This window comes from Branchiostoma lanceolatum, chromosome 7 (assembly GCF_035083965.1).
Source record: "Branchiostoma lanceolatum isolate klBraLanc5 chromosome 7, klBraLanc5.hap2, whole genome shotgun sequence".
Taxonomy (NCBI): Eukaryota; Metazoa; Chordata; class Leptocardii; order Amphioxiformes; family Branchiostomatidae; genus Branchiostoma; species Branchiostoma lanceolatum.
The window spans coordinates 23,720,923-23,737,674 of record NC_089728.1 but is presented as its reverse complement, the minus strand read 5'-3'; the positions used below and the strand labels follow the sequence as shown (position 1 = coordinate 23,737,674).

Sequence of the window (16,752 nt, the reverse complement as noted above, 5' to 3'; positions counted from 1 at the left end):
TTGTTTCCATTGTCCCCAGGTGTGGAGAACCACCCTGTCCGTGAGGTGGGAGGTCGTTGACCCCGAGAGCTCCATCGAGCGGCAGCACCTGTCAGTCTTCACTCACCACCAGGCGGGGGCGGACATGGAGCCTGTGGAGGTAACGGCGTGGTCGTCGTGCCATTTTGATGGTCGTCGTAGGATTGTCATACAAGCTGTGACGGAACCCCTCCCATGGAAAGGATCTAAGACAGCCTTTTCTGTAACGAAATAGCTGATATTTGTCCGACACTTGTAAACACGTTTATCTCAAAATGTTCACTGTTTGCTATCGTGCGACGAATGTGATCGCCCCAAAGATCGAAATAACAGTTAATACTAACCTTTTGGCTAACACAATGAACGTTTTAAACCGTTTATTACTCCGGGAAGGAGGTGTGACCTCCTTCTGGGGTATTGGGATTGCTTTTGCTTGCGCGTTCGCAGCTATAACTCACGATCCCGTCGTCGTATCGGTGTGTAACTTGGCATATAGTGTGCCTGGTTGGGTGTGGTGATGCACGATGTCTTAGTTACACCGTAACTACTTTTATCGTAAATGCAATACTGTAATTGCACCCCTATAATTAATGCTATGTCCCACTGCCCTGCCGTAGACACCGTGCTATAATCCGTTCCGCTTGAGTAGAATACTTCAGGCAGATACGGGGTATAATTCTTTCCAACCTGCTGTGATCGTGTAGTCACTGTTACATTGAAAAATAGACAACGTGCATCACCACACGCAACCTAGGAAACGATATACCAAGTTACATACCAATGCGGCAACGGGAATTGTGAGTTTTAGCTGCGAACATGTGCCAAATGAGCTCCAGTCTGTGTATTAAGTATGCCGTGTCCCTCGCAACTCGCATACAGTATGTGCGCACGGGACGGACGATGTATTTTTACGCACAGTGTGAAAATGGCAAATCTCTGGACCTTCAAACTTACCACACTTGTAGTTTATAATACGGAGACTGTGACAATGTAAAAAGTTTACACAGGGGATGAAAGATTGTTGAGAAATATCTCTCAGAAAAGTGCGCGCGCCAGTGTCACTTCCGGGTGGTTAGATCCGGTGACCTTTGACCTTCGTGAAATGTTACGATAATATAGATTTGCCTTTTTTATTGCAAATAGCTTGATAGCTATAGATCAGGCTGGCCTGCAATAAATTGTGGAAAGAGGATTTACTGCATATTTGTGATTTCTGATGCATCTTAGTTGTAACTTGTAAGGCTGAATGGTTCGTTGATAATTGAAAAGGGGCCATCTAGATCTAACTTTGTGACTTTTCCCGGAATTTCTAGATCCCATCTGTGCCATGCTGTAAAAACATACTTTTCAGCAGGTTGACCACTCCTGTATTGAAAGAAAAAGATAAACAAACACTCAGTTTCTTTACTTGCTCTAAAACACTACTTGGACTGAGCAGAGATGCAATTTGTGTGGGTCAATACTTGTACATACTATAAATACTTCACGGAGAATTGTGTCCTACGGACTCTTGTTTTGCTTCTTTTCAGGATGATTTCTTTCACATCCCAACACCAATATTAAAACGGTTGTCTTTTTTTCAAACTTTAGATCGCTGGGTCCGCCCGAGACTACCGGTTCACCAGCCTGTCGTTACATGACGGAGACACCTACTACGTACGGCTGGTGGCCTGTAACGGCGCCGAGCTGTGCACGTCAGGGCAGACTCACGGGCTTCTGGTAGGGTTTGGTAGACTGATGCTGCTATTAACTAAGATCTTCAACAATTTTTTCACATACGTCGTTTTGACGATCTTCAAAGTAGAGTTAAAATCAGTTTTGTCTTCGATCTATTAACAAATACTCGTCTGTCGTTTATTTTCCAAACGTTTCACTCTTACGTTTTGCCATTATTCTAGCTGCAAAGGAGCATGCATTTACGAAAATTAGGAATGAAATAAATTTCCAGTAAGAGCCCATGGCAGATTATACATGTATCTAAAACCATCGTTCCGTCCATGCTGATGCCCCCCTCCCCAGGTGGACTCCACCCCTCCCACAGCGGGCATGCTGGCCGTACAGACCCACCACGCTGCCCAGTTATGGCGGCAGCGTGACGGTTGGATGACGTACTACCAGCAGGACGGCCCCGTCCCTCCTCACGTCAGGCTGGCCTGGCTCGGCTTCACAGACATGCACACCGGGATCAACAACTATCACGTCACTATCGGATCCACGTTTGGTGGCACAGACCTCACGGTGAGTTTCCTGAACATGATATAGTATAAGATACATTTGTTATGAATGTTGTACATGAATTAATAACTAAAAGAAGATACCGAGGAGACGGAGAAGAAAGCGCAATCAATTTTCATGCTACATTTACTTGCTAGTCGTTGATCAGGTGGAGTGACTTTAGCACAGGCACAACACAGTTTCTTGATTTACAGGTACATTGTATTGTTACAACATCACGAGAGGGCGATATCATTGTAGCGAATATCAGTAGAATCTTATGAACTGGTATTAATCCTTGACAAACTTTTCCCCAGAGAGGCTGTGTGGTGCTCCCTCACCAGGACGGCCCGTCTCATGAAGACGAAGGCGCGGTCCAAGTGTTTGTAGTGAACATCACACGGGACCTGGCTGACAGGGAGCACATCTATGTCACACTCTGGGCAGTGAACAAGGTACTCTTACAGACTCTTCAGCGGCGCAGTGAGGGCATGGTGATGTTGTATGTTTTCTTATATCATTTTTTTAATGTTATATTATGTTATATCTAAAACGCTATGACAAAACATTTGATATTGATTGTGAAAATGATGTTCTTCCGTCGAACAGGTCGGATTACAGAGTGTTGTGGCCCATGAAGCTCTCGAAGCGGTACCCTCAAACCCACACAGCGGCCTCCTGTCATTGGTCAGGCGGTGTGACGTACACTCCTGTGAGGGGGACTGCACATGCGCACCGCAGAACCAGAAATGTGATCCACTTCTTGCCGGATGTCACAACGTCACAAGTTAGTTTTCTTACAGTCATCGACGTGCACCCTATCACAATACTTCTTCCAACAAATTTTGCTAGAAGATCTCTCTTTTTCATGATGCATGAATGTAGATTTTTCTTCAAATGGCGTGTACTGATGCCCTTCACGCTTAATGCCAGCTGCGTGTCTTGACTAAAACTAGAGGTACTATCTATTACCAAACGTGCTTGTATGTATAGCAATTAAATATAGATATACTAGATAGTCGGTCTGACGATATTTTAATTCATTTGCACGGATTGCAAGTTGAATATTCTTTAACCCGACATCTGACACATTTCTATCTACCCATCCTCAGACCGTACAGAGTATCAGCAGGTTCTTGTGTACGACCTGACGGACATGCGCAGTTGGACAGCACCAGACACTGACGTCACACTGTCGCAATGCACGCTGGCCGCCAGATGGGAGACATTATCGGGGGGTATACCGGTTCTAAGGTAACGGCGTGGTAATATTCGTAGTTCCCCGTCGAACGATTTTGATGTGGTAGTCATTTATAAGCAAACCTTGGCAAAGCCAACTGCCGACAAAAATCGAAGACAGTCTTTTCCGTAACAAGACAGTTGGTTTTGTACAGACAAACATGACTATCCTAAGGACGTTTTCCGTCTGATATCGTACGACGAAGGGCAGTTTTAACCATTAGAACTAGCTAAAACATCATCCAATTATTAACATGCGATCACTTTTGCGTTGCGTTAATGATATCAACAGCGATAAAGCCCTTACTTTGCCGATGAATTGCAAAGACATTGGGTTCAGTGCATGTCTGAATACTAACATGAATATGATTTCAGGTTTGAGTGGAGTGCAGGACAGGAGGGTAAGGCAGCAGGTACCGGGCTGTTTGATCTAACTAACGACAGGATCTGGTACGACGTGGGACTGAGAACTTCAGCCGTGCTGAGCCTCAGACGGGATAGACGTAGGTAGAAATAAATGAAACCCAGTTGGCAATCAATATTTTGATTTAACTTTGTAATACCATGAACATCTGGTTCTTCCATCACATGATCATTCAGTCACTGTGTGTTTTACTGATAGTACCAGAACGATTGTAGTAAACCTTTGTCCATCAACGATGCGTTTCAAGAAAAAAAATTATTTTTCTAGTACAAGTAGAACCACACGTCCGATACGTGTTCCACGTGCGAGCCTGGTACAGCAGTGACGTCTATCTGGACTTCCACTCAGACGGCGTCATCACAGACTTCACGCCTCCAGCTGTGTCCAGGTCAAAGAAGGTTAGGCCTAGGTGATAGTCAATATCTTCTAATACACATAGCCATGAGGGAAATAGTAAATATTTAGTTTCAGAAAAAACGGACAAAGAGTTGACAATTTATAGTTGTTTCGCGAATTTTAGGAGCATGTTTATACGTAACACAAATGTTTGTTTATCAAAGTATGGTAGATAAAAACAGAATCGCTAGCATGTCTTTCGCAGAAAGTATTATACAAAAGAGAAGAAAACATTTGGACTACATTAATGGAGTGGATCATAACCAAAATAGTCAGGACAGTACCTGAAAAAGGAAGTAAAGCAGTCATCTTCAATACCTGAAAAGGGTTATGATTAACATACTTAGAAACAAAGTATCTTGTTATGTTTTATTCCTTAACTTAATGCTTATATTACAGGACTGTGAAAGCTTAGCTGATACTGGAGGGCTGATGTGAATTAGGGGTTTTGCCATGGTCAATATTGAACCGCAGAGGCCATATACATGTAAAGCTTGCATTAACTGGTTTATGCTACAAGTGCACACGGAAAGGAGTCTGATGTTGTATGGGTAATTGAATGTAGGTAGAAGACATCCCAGACGTCGGTTATACGGAGGACACTGACGTCACCACAGACGCTTCCCGTGTGGCGGTAGGCTGGGGGAATGTGTTCCAGGAACCGGAAGTTGGTGCTGCGTACTTCCAAGTGTCTTTGAGTAGTTTTCCAGGAGGTACGTGGTTTGTAAAGCACTAGGGCAACGTTGAAATTCCTATGGTTGTATACCTACGTATACTGTATATTGAACTCTGAATATTTTATAACAAATTAATATAGGACATTGACATTGATAGATATATCCAAAAGTTGGTACATCCGGGACCGTTTAAAAGCAACATTTACAGGAAAATCTAAAGACCAAAAAAAAATTCGAAAAACTAAAAATAAGATGAATAAAAAAGCTAAGGAACCAAGTTGGCGTTATCTATTCGTGTCATTATTGTAAACACTTCCAGTAGTTCATGTATTGTTCTTTTTCTATTCTATAGCATATCATCACAAATGTATATGTATGCATATAATGTTACACTGTATGTATACTATTTGAAGTATTCTAAAATTACTTTGAAGTATTACACGAGTGGCAATAACCCACTTGTGAATGTGTAATGTAAATGGGTAATGTTATCAAATGAATATAACTTCTATATCACTGGTCAACTGAATTTCACTCTGTACAGGGGAGGATATTGTTCCGTACAGCAGTTATAACATCTCAAGCACCACGAGTGAAGTTCTGATAGACGGTTTGACTCTACAGTCCGGTGTGAAGTACTTCAGTAACGTCCGTGCCTACAGTCATGCCGGCTTACACACTACAGTCAGCTCCGACGGCTTTCTGGTCAGTACTGTCCCTGACGTCAGATACTACATTTGTAGAATATATTATCAAATATTTATGACAGATCTATGTTTCTGCACAGTCAGTGCATCTAGAGGCACAGCTAGGTAAACAAGCACACGATGATGATGAGAAGCCTTCTATTCTCGCATACGTGGCATTAGGATGATCTCTTCAGTACCAAGGACATGTCTATTATAGTTCCTCTTTTCAGTAGCGAGGACATTTTCATACTCTTTGGGGGATAGCACATGTGAGGAACTTTAAGAATACTTTCTCGTCGTGTCTTCTTTACCTACCACTAGGTGGACACAGAGGCTCCGTCAGCAGGAGTAGTTTATGACGGCCTGGACATTCACGACATGGACTATCAGAACTGCAGTTCTCACGTGGCCGCTAGCTGGCATGGCTTCTCCGATCTCCAGTCTTACATCCACCACTATGTGTGGTGTGTCGGCTCCACGCCTGGGACAGACGATATCCTGACTTGTACAGATGTGGGACTGAGACTTTCCGAAATGAAGGAGATTTCACTTTCACTTACAGACGGTAAGAGAGTTGCGGTACCGTACTTATCATCTTTCACATGATATTATAATTTGTGACTATCTGGTATGTAGACTTGCGATTAGCACATGGAAAAGATATTCCTTCAAAGTTGTCGACGGAGATGATGATTTCTACAGGTACAAAGTACTACTCCACGGTGAACGCTGTGGATGCTGCCGGACTGACGTCATCACCCGCAATGTCTGACGGGATACTGGTGGACACTACTCCACCGGAAGTGTTGAGCAAGTTTGACTTCGGACCAAACCTGCTGGGTAACCCGTCATTCGAAAATATCCAGGTCAGTGAGGCAATTGTAGATTGATAACGATAGAAGCATCAATGCATATGAAAAAAGGTAGAGTAGGAATGGACAAAATAAAGATAAAATGCATTAAACATGTACAGAGAATTGATATATATTGTTTCGGCAAGTTGTGCAGCAACGACTCCATTATGGTAGAACGTAGTTATGTTTCACAAAGTTTGTGCAAATTTTCACAGAAAGAACTGTACAAATGTTTTTCAGTACTTTGGGACGATTGTTTTTATGTTTGTGCTGTTTAGAGTTCTGCAAACTCCAACCTTACAGCGGACAGCGGGACGACAGGAAACCCCACCCTTACAACAGGCAGCGGTAGTGCTTATAACAGCAGTCTTGTATCAGACGACGATGTCAGTAACACTAGTTTAACGGCAGACAACGGAAAGCCAGCCCGCTGGAACATCTCCGGTGTAGCGGCCGTGATGTCCCCCTCTACTACTGTGTCTCACCACGGGGTGTCCTACCTCCTGCTGCACGGGTCCATCTCACAACTCATCCTGACCAGCCCGGGGGAAAGACACCGCCTGACGCTCCACGCCTCTCCCGTCTTCCCCTCCAACACACCAGTGGTGGCGCAGGAGGGGTACGTCATCGGTCCCGGCATGCACCGCATGTTCAAACTGTACCAGCGCCCGTCCCACCTGGAGGGGGCGGAGCTACACGTGTACAGGAACATCACGTGGCACAAGCACGTGTTCTACTTCACGGCTGTGGAGGGGGTGTCTGAAGTAGTCATCGGGTCTGTGGGGCCTTGGAGCGGGATCGCCGTGGACGATGTGAAGGTAGGATCAGCCACTCTTTTGATGTCACTCGTTAGCGTGTCCTTGAAGAGTTATCATTTCCATATCTCTTCCTGGACTAATGACAATGTCTGTATTTTAATTGCCAAGACCAAGCGCAGAGACTGACGAAGGTCCAACTTGGAAGCCCTTACACAGCCTGATAATACAATACCACAGACAGAAATTGACAGTCATCTCGAGCCAGATTAGTTCAAATGAATGCATCAAACAGTTGAGCTACTCTTTCACTGGTCGTTGCAGAGAGGGCAAACGCTATGAACCTTCTTTCCGGGTTCATTGTACCGGTTAAATACTTCTAGCCCTTTAAGACAACTACAATGAACGCGGGACTGAAACCCTTTCCAGTAGTGTGTATGTCGGGTAAGCACAGACACCTATGGTCATAAATTGTATTTCTAGGTCCAGGAGATGAGGCTTGGGTCCCGCCTTCCTCCAGCCAACCCAAACCCGACCAACCAGCTGACCAGCCCCGTCCACCTGGAGACCAGCCTGGCGCCCGGCTGGACCTCCGTGCACGCCGCCTGGGACTTTGTGGACACAGAGAGTCCGATAGTCGACTACAGCTGGGCTATCGGCACAGTTAGAGGTGAAGATGTGTTCGTGATTATATCATTTATTACACGGTACCCTATAGTTGCATATTTGGATGTCCTTACTACGACTACCATACTAAAGGAAATTTCATGTTTTGTGAGAATTTTTAGAAAAGCTTTTAGGGCCTTTGCTCCGTTGCTTGTATATAGATACATACCAAATTAACCTGCCTAGATCTTGTCAGCTTGATAAAGATATGCAATGATTGAAATCATTTTGGGGCAACTTTCATTAAACATAGACCTCGCTTTCAAACTTCAACTACACGCGGAAACTGTCTCTCACTCTAAATGACATAATGTATTGGTATTGTCGTTGTTATTTTCAATATCTGTAGGTGGAACTCAGCTACAAGACTTCAAGACCGTTGGAAGAAACACGCATGCGCAAAATGAAGACGCGAGACTGAATCACGGTTCCTTTGTTCACGTGACAGTCGTGGCTGAAAACGAGGCCGCTCTCCGTTCTGTTGTGTACTCGGACCCAATCCTGGTGGACCTGACACCTCCTGTTATCTCCGTAATCAAGGTATCACATATGTCACATATTACATCCGGCAAAATCGCCGATTCTACCGGTAAAGATTTTGGTCAGAGTCTCTTTCGTCAGCGGTCGTGATCAGGTTGCTCGGATTGTGTTAGGCTGGTCTCCAATCAATGAATCCCAATTTTCACGTTATCTAGTATGGAATGAATCGAAGTTGAAAAGTGGAAACTTTATAATGGGAATATTCTTAAATTTAGGGACTCCTTATGGGATCTCTACCGGCATAATCACCGATTCAGCCAGGTTTTAGTCTCTACGGCATGGATGTAAGACTTGCAAATTAAACAGACTTGGGGAAAGTTCACTGACATGACCTGAAAAAATGCCTTCATTTCTTTAATTGGTATTGGCACCCTGAGTCAGGGACCGAGCCTCTTGTATAAAGTACCCATCACACATCATCAAACTTGAACGTCTGTTTCCGTCAGGACGGCGGTGATGAAGAAGACGTGGACTTCCAACAGTCTGACGTCATCACACTCCGCTGGAACGTCACTGATGACGAGAGTGGAGTGGATTTCTGTGAAGTAGCGTTAGGTGAGGCTGAGTTGACTTGCTTCTGTTATACTAATCCGGACAAAACTGTGTGCTCATAATTTATCTGTTCTGATTAAGTGACTTTTCAAACACTGATTAACTTCCTGAGCTTTTTTGTTTGCTACTGATTCTGTCGCATTTATTTGTCAATATTTCTGTCATATTAATTTTAGTCGGATGTTAATTCTGTCATACTTTTTCGCCATTTGTCATCAATCTATGATTTCATATGATGCATATTACGTATACTCACGTTGTAATTTTAAGTTTTGTTTCAATTTCATGAATATTCCATCGTAATCTGTATCATGAATTTGAAAATATATCCGTGGTTTACGTTTGTATCAGTTCTCCGAGTCTATTTCTTTTCTTTTTCTGTGTGATATTTTTGTGAAATGGAAAAAAATCTTTTTGTGTAATTTCCTTTATTCTTCTGGATATTCTCCTTTGCAACAAGGTTTGAGTCCAGGATCAGGAGAGGTCCAGCAGTTTACCCAGCAGCCATCACTCTACAGCGCCACCTTTGACCTTTCCGGTCACCTGACCCACGGCGATACTGTCTACTCCACTCTCCGCTGTCATAACTACGCAGGGATGACGTCACACTTGACGTCAGACGGCGTAACCATTGTCACTCAGCCGCCAAACAGGTAGACTGGCTAGACATCACAAGCTTTCTGCAACATATCGAAAACAAAGCTAGCTGCAGCTGGGCATGTTTTAGAGTAAAGCATTAACTTAGTCATTTCTACAATTTAAGTATTCATCGAACAGCACAGCATGAGTGAATCTTAGACCGGTAACTAAACACAAATTGTGAAAGGAAAAGATTTTGTTCAGCCACGAGTATTTGACTTGTTTGTTCCCTTTGTACCAGTGACCACGCCATTGTAGAGACAATGAGTGAGCCCCAGTCCTACTACCCGTCCCGCGCCTTCCATCAGTCTACTAATGACTAATGACGTCATCCACCTGTCATGGGAAGGGTTCTTTGATGTAACTGGCATACGGAATTATCAGGTAACGAAAAACATATCTAGGCCCTGTCAAGTAGCTTCACTCAATTCTTAACAAACTGTCAACCACGTACTTAACGGGATCTTTAATTGAAGCAATGTTTCTAACATGGCTGTAGACTAAGCAAAATTTCACTAGCTTTATTTTGTCATAGAATGTCTCCTATTAATATTCTAAATCTATGTATCTTGCTTTCCCTGACAGTGCCGTGTGACTGGTCCTGGTTTGAATGACTTCCCTTGGATCGATGTTGGTCTGACCGGACAGACTCACGCAACCCTCTCAGGGCTCCAGCTGCACGGCTACAACAGGTATAACGTACACGTCAGAGCTGTCAATCATGGGGGCATGGTCAGTGATGACGTCACCTCAGACATTTATGTGGAGATGGAGCGACCGCTGGTAATGGGTAAGTTCTGTCCCAGGGTTTGTTACATTATCGGTTTTTCAAATGGGTTTAGAATACTTACTTTCAATTAAGTAAGTAGTGCCTTACACCATACTAAAGTTAAATTAAAGTCCGTCCCATGTCATTGTGCATAAGGTGGCGCCCAACTCTTGGACCACAAAACTTAATGCAAGCAGCACTTCATGGGGCTCGTTTACTTGTTTGGAGTTTTATTCCCAAATGCTGGGTGCTGATTGGAGAAAACAGTATTTGCAATACATACTCGCTTGGGGATCGAACTTACGACCTACCGAATGAAATACAAACGCTCTACTCACTTGACCATCACCATACCAACCCTACATAAGATAGTAGCAGTTCTAACTTAGTTCTTATGAAGTATGTGTTACACTTATGGTGGAGTTGAATGTTTGTGAGAAAAGAACATAATCAGGATATATATATGGCATATCTGCATCGTATTTTCGTTTCTACATTGATGAATATGTTCGTTCCTGTCCACAGGAAACAGGTTCCGGAGCTGGTGGCCCCAGCGGGGAGTGATGGTGTTCGACTGGACAGGCGTGTTCCTCAGTAACTCCTCCCTCGTATACGAGGTTTCCATGGGAACCAGGGCATCCGGAACTGACGTCACGCAGTGGAGAGAAACAGAGAAGACCGAGATGCGTCTGGACGGCGTGGACAGCAACAAAGAGCATCATGTCGTCATCACTGCTGTCAACCAAGCCGGGCTGTGCACGACTGGGAGTTTCGTGCTGTCCTATCTAGGCAGTGGGTAAAAGAAAGGACACAAAAAAGTCAAAGTTAATTACCCAACAGAACAATTGTGGCAGGTCCAAAGTAAAGCAAAACGTTGTATACGATCACTGGCCAGTAACATTAATCTAGTTTCGCTTAGATACCAATCTGTATAATGTAGAAGACACAATGGGGGCATACAGCTACACATGGCTCTTAAGTCTTTATGTTGCGTGGGTTTTTTTTGCCTGGAATTATATCAATATGTGTATTAGCCTAGATAGACATAAATTGTGTAAGGGCATGACATAAGAACATGAAACGTCTTTCTACTTGTCTTGGGTGATGTGTGCACTTTAGCTAGTCTTACACTTTGATATCTGAATTATTGAGAAATTCAATTCTTTCTTCGTTATAAGTTGCACATGCTTTCAATGAATTGTACTTATCTTTCAATAGCATTTTTTCTAGGAGGACACTGGATGGCATATTATTGTATCGATCGATGTCTAGACAATGTTTATTGCTTCTGAGTTGTATTGTATTAGCTACTAATGATTTGTTGTAGACTGACACTGAGAGATAGTACAATTCTATACCCTTGAGCCATGGAGTGGTACAGAAAAGTAAACCAAATGATGTAGTGAAAGTTTCACTGGCAAATTTCAACTAAAATTTGTTCATGAATATACAATCATTCATGATATATTGATCCGTAACAGCAGTTGTAATGGTCGATGTCTTGATGAATAAAGCATTCGATGGTATGTGACATACGTATCATCTGCACAAGAACAGTCTTATCTCATACTTTACCATGTGGTATATGCAATTGAGAAAGACAGGAACATCGACCGATGAATTATTCAATTGAAGCAAAAGAAAGTTAAATCTATAGTAGTACCTGACGGAACTTTCACGCTTGCAGTATTTGGTAGACATGGGTTAGCAAATTAGCATTTTATGGGCATCTTCATGGGCTACTCGGAGCCTCTGTAACGCACCAGCACTGTGATAACAAAGCTGAGCGCAAGCGCACTACATGGCAGAGAAATGTGACAAGAAGACGATACGTTTCAACTCAGCAGAGCAGCTGCCGAATTTTCAGCTAAACGAATTTTGAGCTTTTGTATACAACTGACGAGATAACAAGAGGTAATATTTTTGCAACTTTACCTACCTTCCCACAACCGCTACTCACCTGCCAAATGTCATTAACATCCATTGTCACCTTTTCGAGTTATGCTGTTGAAACTACATACACACCCACCCATGTCGTCAAAAAGGAAAAAAATCAGGCAAAATGTGTTCTGGAGAATATTTTCAGATACCCAAAGTCCTACAACATGCGCTTTTGAACGTCTTTAAAAGATCTTTAAAGATGCCATAGTCCGTTGAGTTTATCTTATGCTAAATTAACTTCATCACCTGAGACATGACCAATATAACGTTAGATGTGAGAGACACAAACAGTTAGAATACCTGACAGGGCACATTTACATATCGCTGGCTTTAAACCTAAGCTATAGGATGTAGCAAGAAAAACTGAGCATTTGTCAGAAAGTTGTGTAACATTCGTGAAACAGCTTTGTGACAGTTGTGTTAAGTCAAGGGGTTGATACTTTCTTTAATATGCTTCAAATATAATGCCCATCGATAGATGGCGCCCGTTTCGTGATTATACGTAAAGGAATGGCGACCCTGAAATGAGGAGTGGTCAGTTGTGCAATAATCTGTAGCACGTATAATATATAAGAACAAAAGACATAAGAAATTCGGGCAAATCACTCTTTTTGTGACAGATTTTTATTCATTCGTCTTCGTAACGTAAGTCAAAGTTAAAAACTTGCGACAGGCATAAATGGCACCTGGGCTTTAGATATGGTCCACCTGGACAAACTTCACTGCATGTTTTATGTTGACCTCGCCGGTAGGTATAAATCATCGATAAAATTCTATTCAAGAAACGCGTTTTTCAACATGTAAATGCAGTGCCTATTGTGCTATTGGGATTTGCGACGGGTCTTTTTTGACGGTTACAAACCAAAGTAATGTCCCTAACGGCCTAAAAATAGCCTGCCATGAAGGTAAAAAGGGTACTAATCGTAGGTAATCGTATTTCTTATATCTAATGGTGACATTAAGCTACCAAAGTTGAAGACAATGTGCGATTGAACAATTAGCTACCTGGATATTCTTGTGCGACAGCAATTGCACACGTTAACGGAGAATGGGCGATACACTACCTGCGCGTAGCCAGGCGTGCTGCCCTACCCACGGATGTACTTGTGCAAATATATTCCTCATGAGCACTTACCGACCCTTGAGTCCAATATGAATATTGTGATGTAGTTTTTATCTGATCAACTGGAATGTTTTTAACGTACTTTTGAAATTGTAAGAAATGTAATGAAATTCAGCTGTGTCCTCAGACATGCCTGCAAGGTTGGTTTCACAATAAAGATTGTTTGAGATTGATTTTGCCAAAGCTAGTTCTCAGAAGCAATAAAGAACTTCATAAGTATCCTTATTAATAACTCTTTCTTATATAAAACAAGGAAATAGGTTTACGTCCAGCGACATAACAGGATAAACTCCTGAACCAGTAACAACAAGTTGCATGGACGCAACGTCTGAAATGCATGACGTATTTCATATGCAATTCGACACCGCGTACTTCATCATGTTTTTCTAACTTACACGATAGCTAGCATCTGTTAAAAGTAGCCGACCTTAAGCCTATCCTTGATATTCAAACTATCCATAGCGGTTCGAGGTTGAAAACTCTTTGAGGAAGGTTTGATATAACCTAGCGACCCTGTACTGGTGGTAATTTTTGCATGGCAAAAACATCATGGCCATGCGTTTATCACTTTAACGCCACGTGCCGCTCATGTTTTCTTCCATCGCGTCAAGCAAGCGGCAGGACAAACATAGTGACTCTACTATCATTTGTCTGTAGACTACTTTGGACAGTTAATGTGCATTTTTTTCTGGTCTATGCTCTTCAAGTAAAGCGCTAGAAGGAGAAAGACTGAAGTTGACGTAATGGTAGCCCTAGCACAATTCTTCATCATAGACCTCAGTATGAATACATGCTCGCACGGCTTTAAACAGGCGGAGAAAAACTTACAGACTATGCATTTTCTTTTTAGAAGAGCTGATATTTCTTCCCATGGGTTAAACTTTTGGCTCTGTCCACGAGGTTTGAAGATAGATACGTTTTTAATAAATTGGACGATAATTGGTAAGTTACGTTACATGTACATAGCGCCTAGGCCTGTTTGTACTGGTTTCTTTTCTGGCCACATTTCTAGAAATACAACTATCAAAGCTTATTCTACTGTGAGTAAGATATTTTCAAGATATAAATACATGGACACAATTGGAGATTTAGACACTTTGATACTTAGATTTGGAATTTGAGCACAAGGTTGGTTTTCCAAATACTGAAAGTTGCAGCTGGTATATTAGCCTTGATTATGTACTTTTGATACATCTATCTTGGCCATTCAGCAAGGTTTGACAATTCAGCAAGAGAAAAATAATTGAATTTTGACCAGTACTGTATGCAAATCTGCTCCAGCTATCGTTTTCAGCTTGAAGACAGTCTGGGATTTTTATGAGTTTATGTAGTTATGGGCGCCAATTCATCCCTCAAACTTCTGGGAAGGTCACAGTGGGGAGTACTTCCTTATTGCGTTATCCAGGGTACGCCTGGCTCCTCTTTAAGCTTCAATTACGAATGCCATTAAGCATGCTTAAATATCTGATTTGCGCAGTGTTGGAAGCGGGTTCCGAACTTCCAGTGAACAACATTGTAGTACAAATCTCCCTTGATTTATTTATTTATTTATTATCATGATGTGGCCGAATGTTCCAATATAGGACGGAAAGTTTCTGACTGCATCGTCTCCGAATGCATGGTCATCAAAGCTATTTAGACAGTTAGTTTGTCAAGTCTGCATTCCTGGCGGTATCACTGATGTTGCATCAACATAAATACTCTGAATCCCTAAATACCCCGTTTTCAAAGATCCCGAATATATGTTACCCTGTGGATTTAGGTGAAGTCGCGTTACAAACATCGCATGCCGCACGCTTCAACAACCAATATTCGAAAATCATTAGTTCATGTAATAACATTGCGTTTATATGATAACCCTGTTACTGAATCATAAAACACACAGGGATTGATATGATTTGTTTTAATTGATTTATTTTTCTAAAAGAAATAACTATAACATATAGCTTTTAAAAGGGCTTGTTACGGTACATAATTTCCCATGAGACACTTTGTGCAGATACAGTAAGGCCTGGGGAAAACGATGCTGTGTTTCCGGTTAAACGACAGATCCGAGCCTTTTTCGGGGTCGACCGCTGGCAAGGGACATGACATTTTCGTTCCCGGCTACGTAATGAATTTCAAAGACTTGCCGCATTCCACACTCTGCTAACAGATAGTACTATGTTGAAATAGTGTGGAATATAAGAAGTCTTTTTTAAGGCTTTAAACAGTTGACGTAAGAATGCGCATTGTGCTCCTTCGTTCAGTTTATCAATGTACTTGTGCCTTGTACACTTACAATATGACGTTGAAAATACCAGTGTCCTGCTGCATTTCAGTTTCAGATTAACGGAATTTGCTGGATGACTTCGGCCGAAATCTTAAAAAAAGAAGAAAAAGAGAGAATCCCTATCTACCAAGTCCATACATTTTTCAGGACCGAGGTCGGAAACACAACATCAATTTTCCAAAGCACCTTGAATTCGGCTGGTAGCATAGATCAAAGTTGATTGATTGCCAGTGTTGATAGATTCCTGTTTGTCCCAAGACATCACACAATATAAGAAGCTCCGTTGGGCAACAGACGCACCCTTCGGTTCGTCGTCTTTGACAGATTACTTGGCCCGTAGTTGTCAGGAGTTCAGGTACAAGTACATCCTACTCTTGTCAACATCAAGGACTCGGGAGACTAGATCGACCCTGTTAAACTTGTCAATTAATCCCTGTTGGTCTGAAAAGCCATTTTGTCCACCAGTTACACCGTATAAAAATCATTAGTTGTCTCCAGGCGTCATGCCAAGGACAAATCATGTACATATTAGGAAGGGCTTGATTGCCAACCCTCCGGACGACCAGTATACGTGGGGGGGGGGGGGGGGGATGCTTGCAGTGGCATGCCCTAAGGTGTGTACATACATGTACTATTGAGTCTAACACCGACCTAGAAGATACAGTAATTTTGATAATAAGATTTTTTTTTTTATAGATCAGTCTTTTTATTGTTTATAACCAACATAAATTTTACAAAAAGAAAATCATGGCAAACATACAGAAAATAAAGGCACATGTGTAACAACAAAACTGAAACTTAAAATCCAAGAACAAAAGAGTATGATCTTAAAATGCCGTGAGAACCCCTATCATTGTACAGGAAAATAACGGAAATCAACTAGATAGAACAATATGTAGTTTCCCCCACTTCCCAATGTGTTTCTGAATCTTATTTTTGCGTTGGGCAATAATGAATTCTAATTTTTGAAAATAGGAAACAAAT

At 42.2% G+C, this 16,752-nt stretch overlaps 1 protein-coding gene across 1 annotated transcript in view; it reads left to right on the top strand.

The window, feature by feature from the left end:
- The window catches only part of LOC136438750 (uncharacterized), a 40,557-nt gene extending 28,571 nt beyond the window's left edge, over positions 1–11,986 (top strand). The window contains exons 31-50 of the mRNA XM_066433663.1: positions 20–139; positions 1,609–1,737; positions 2,038–2,256; positions 2,550–2,687; positions 2,842–3,019; positions 3,345–3,486; positions 3,847–3,974; positions 4,163–4,293; positions 4,857–5,004; positions 5,513–5,673; positions 5,979–6,222; positions 6,360–6,523; positions 6,790–7,329; positions 7,750–7,936; positions 8,282–8,472; positions 8,919–9,027; positions 9,485–9,677; positions 9,905–9,917; positions 10,249–10,453; positions 10,958–11,986. Of these exons, the coding sequence (XP_066289760.1) occupies positions 20–139; positions 1,609–1,737; positions 2,038–2,256; positions 2,550–2,687; positions 2,842–3,019; positions 3,345–3,486; positions 3,847–3,974; positions 4,163–4,293; positions 4,857–5,004; positions 5,513–5,673; positions 5,979–6,222; positions 6,360–6,523; positions 6,790–7,329; positions 7,750–7,936; positions 8,282–8,472; positions 8,919–9,027; positions 9,485–9,677; positions 9,905–9,917; positions 10,249–10,453; positions 10,958–11,232 (3,615 nt within the window). The 3' untranslated portion in view covers positions 11,233–11,986. The remainder of the gene's footprint in view (positions 1–19; positions 140–1,608; positions 1,738–2,037; positions 2,257–2,549; positions 2,688–2,841; positions 3,020–3,344; positions 3,487–3,846; positions 3,975–4,162; positions 4,294–4,856; positions 5,005–5,512; positions 5,674–5,978; positions 6,223–6,359; positions 6,524–6,789; positions 7,330–7,749; positions 7,937–8,281; positions 8,473–8,918; positions 9,028–9,484; positions 9,678–9,904; positions 9,918–10,248; positions 10,454–10,957) is intronic.
- Positions 11,987–16,752: the final 4,766 nt, after the last annotated feature.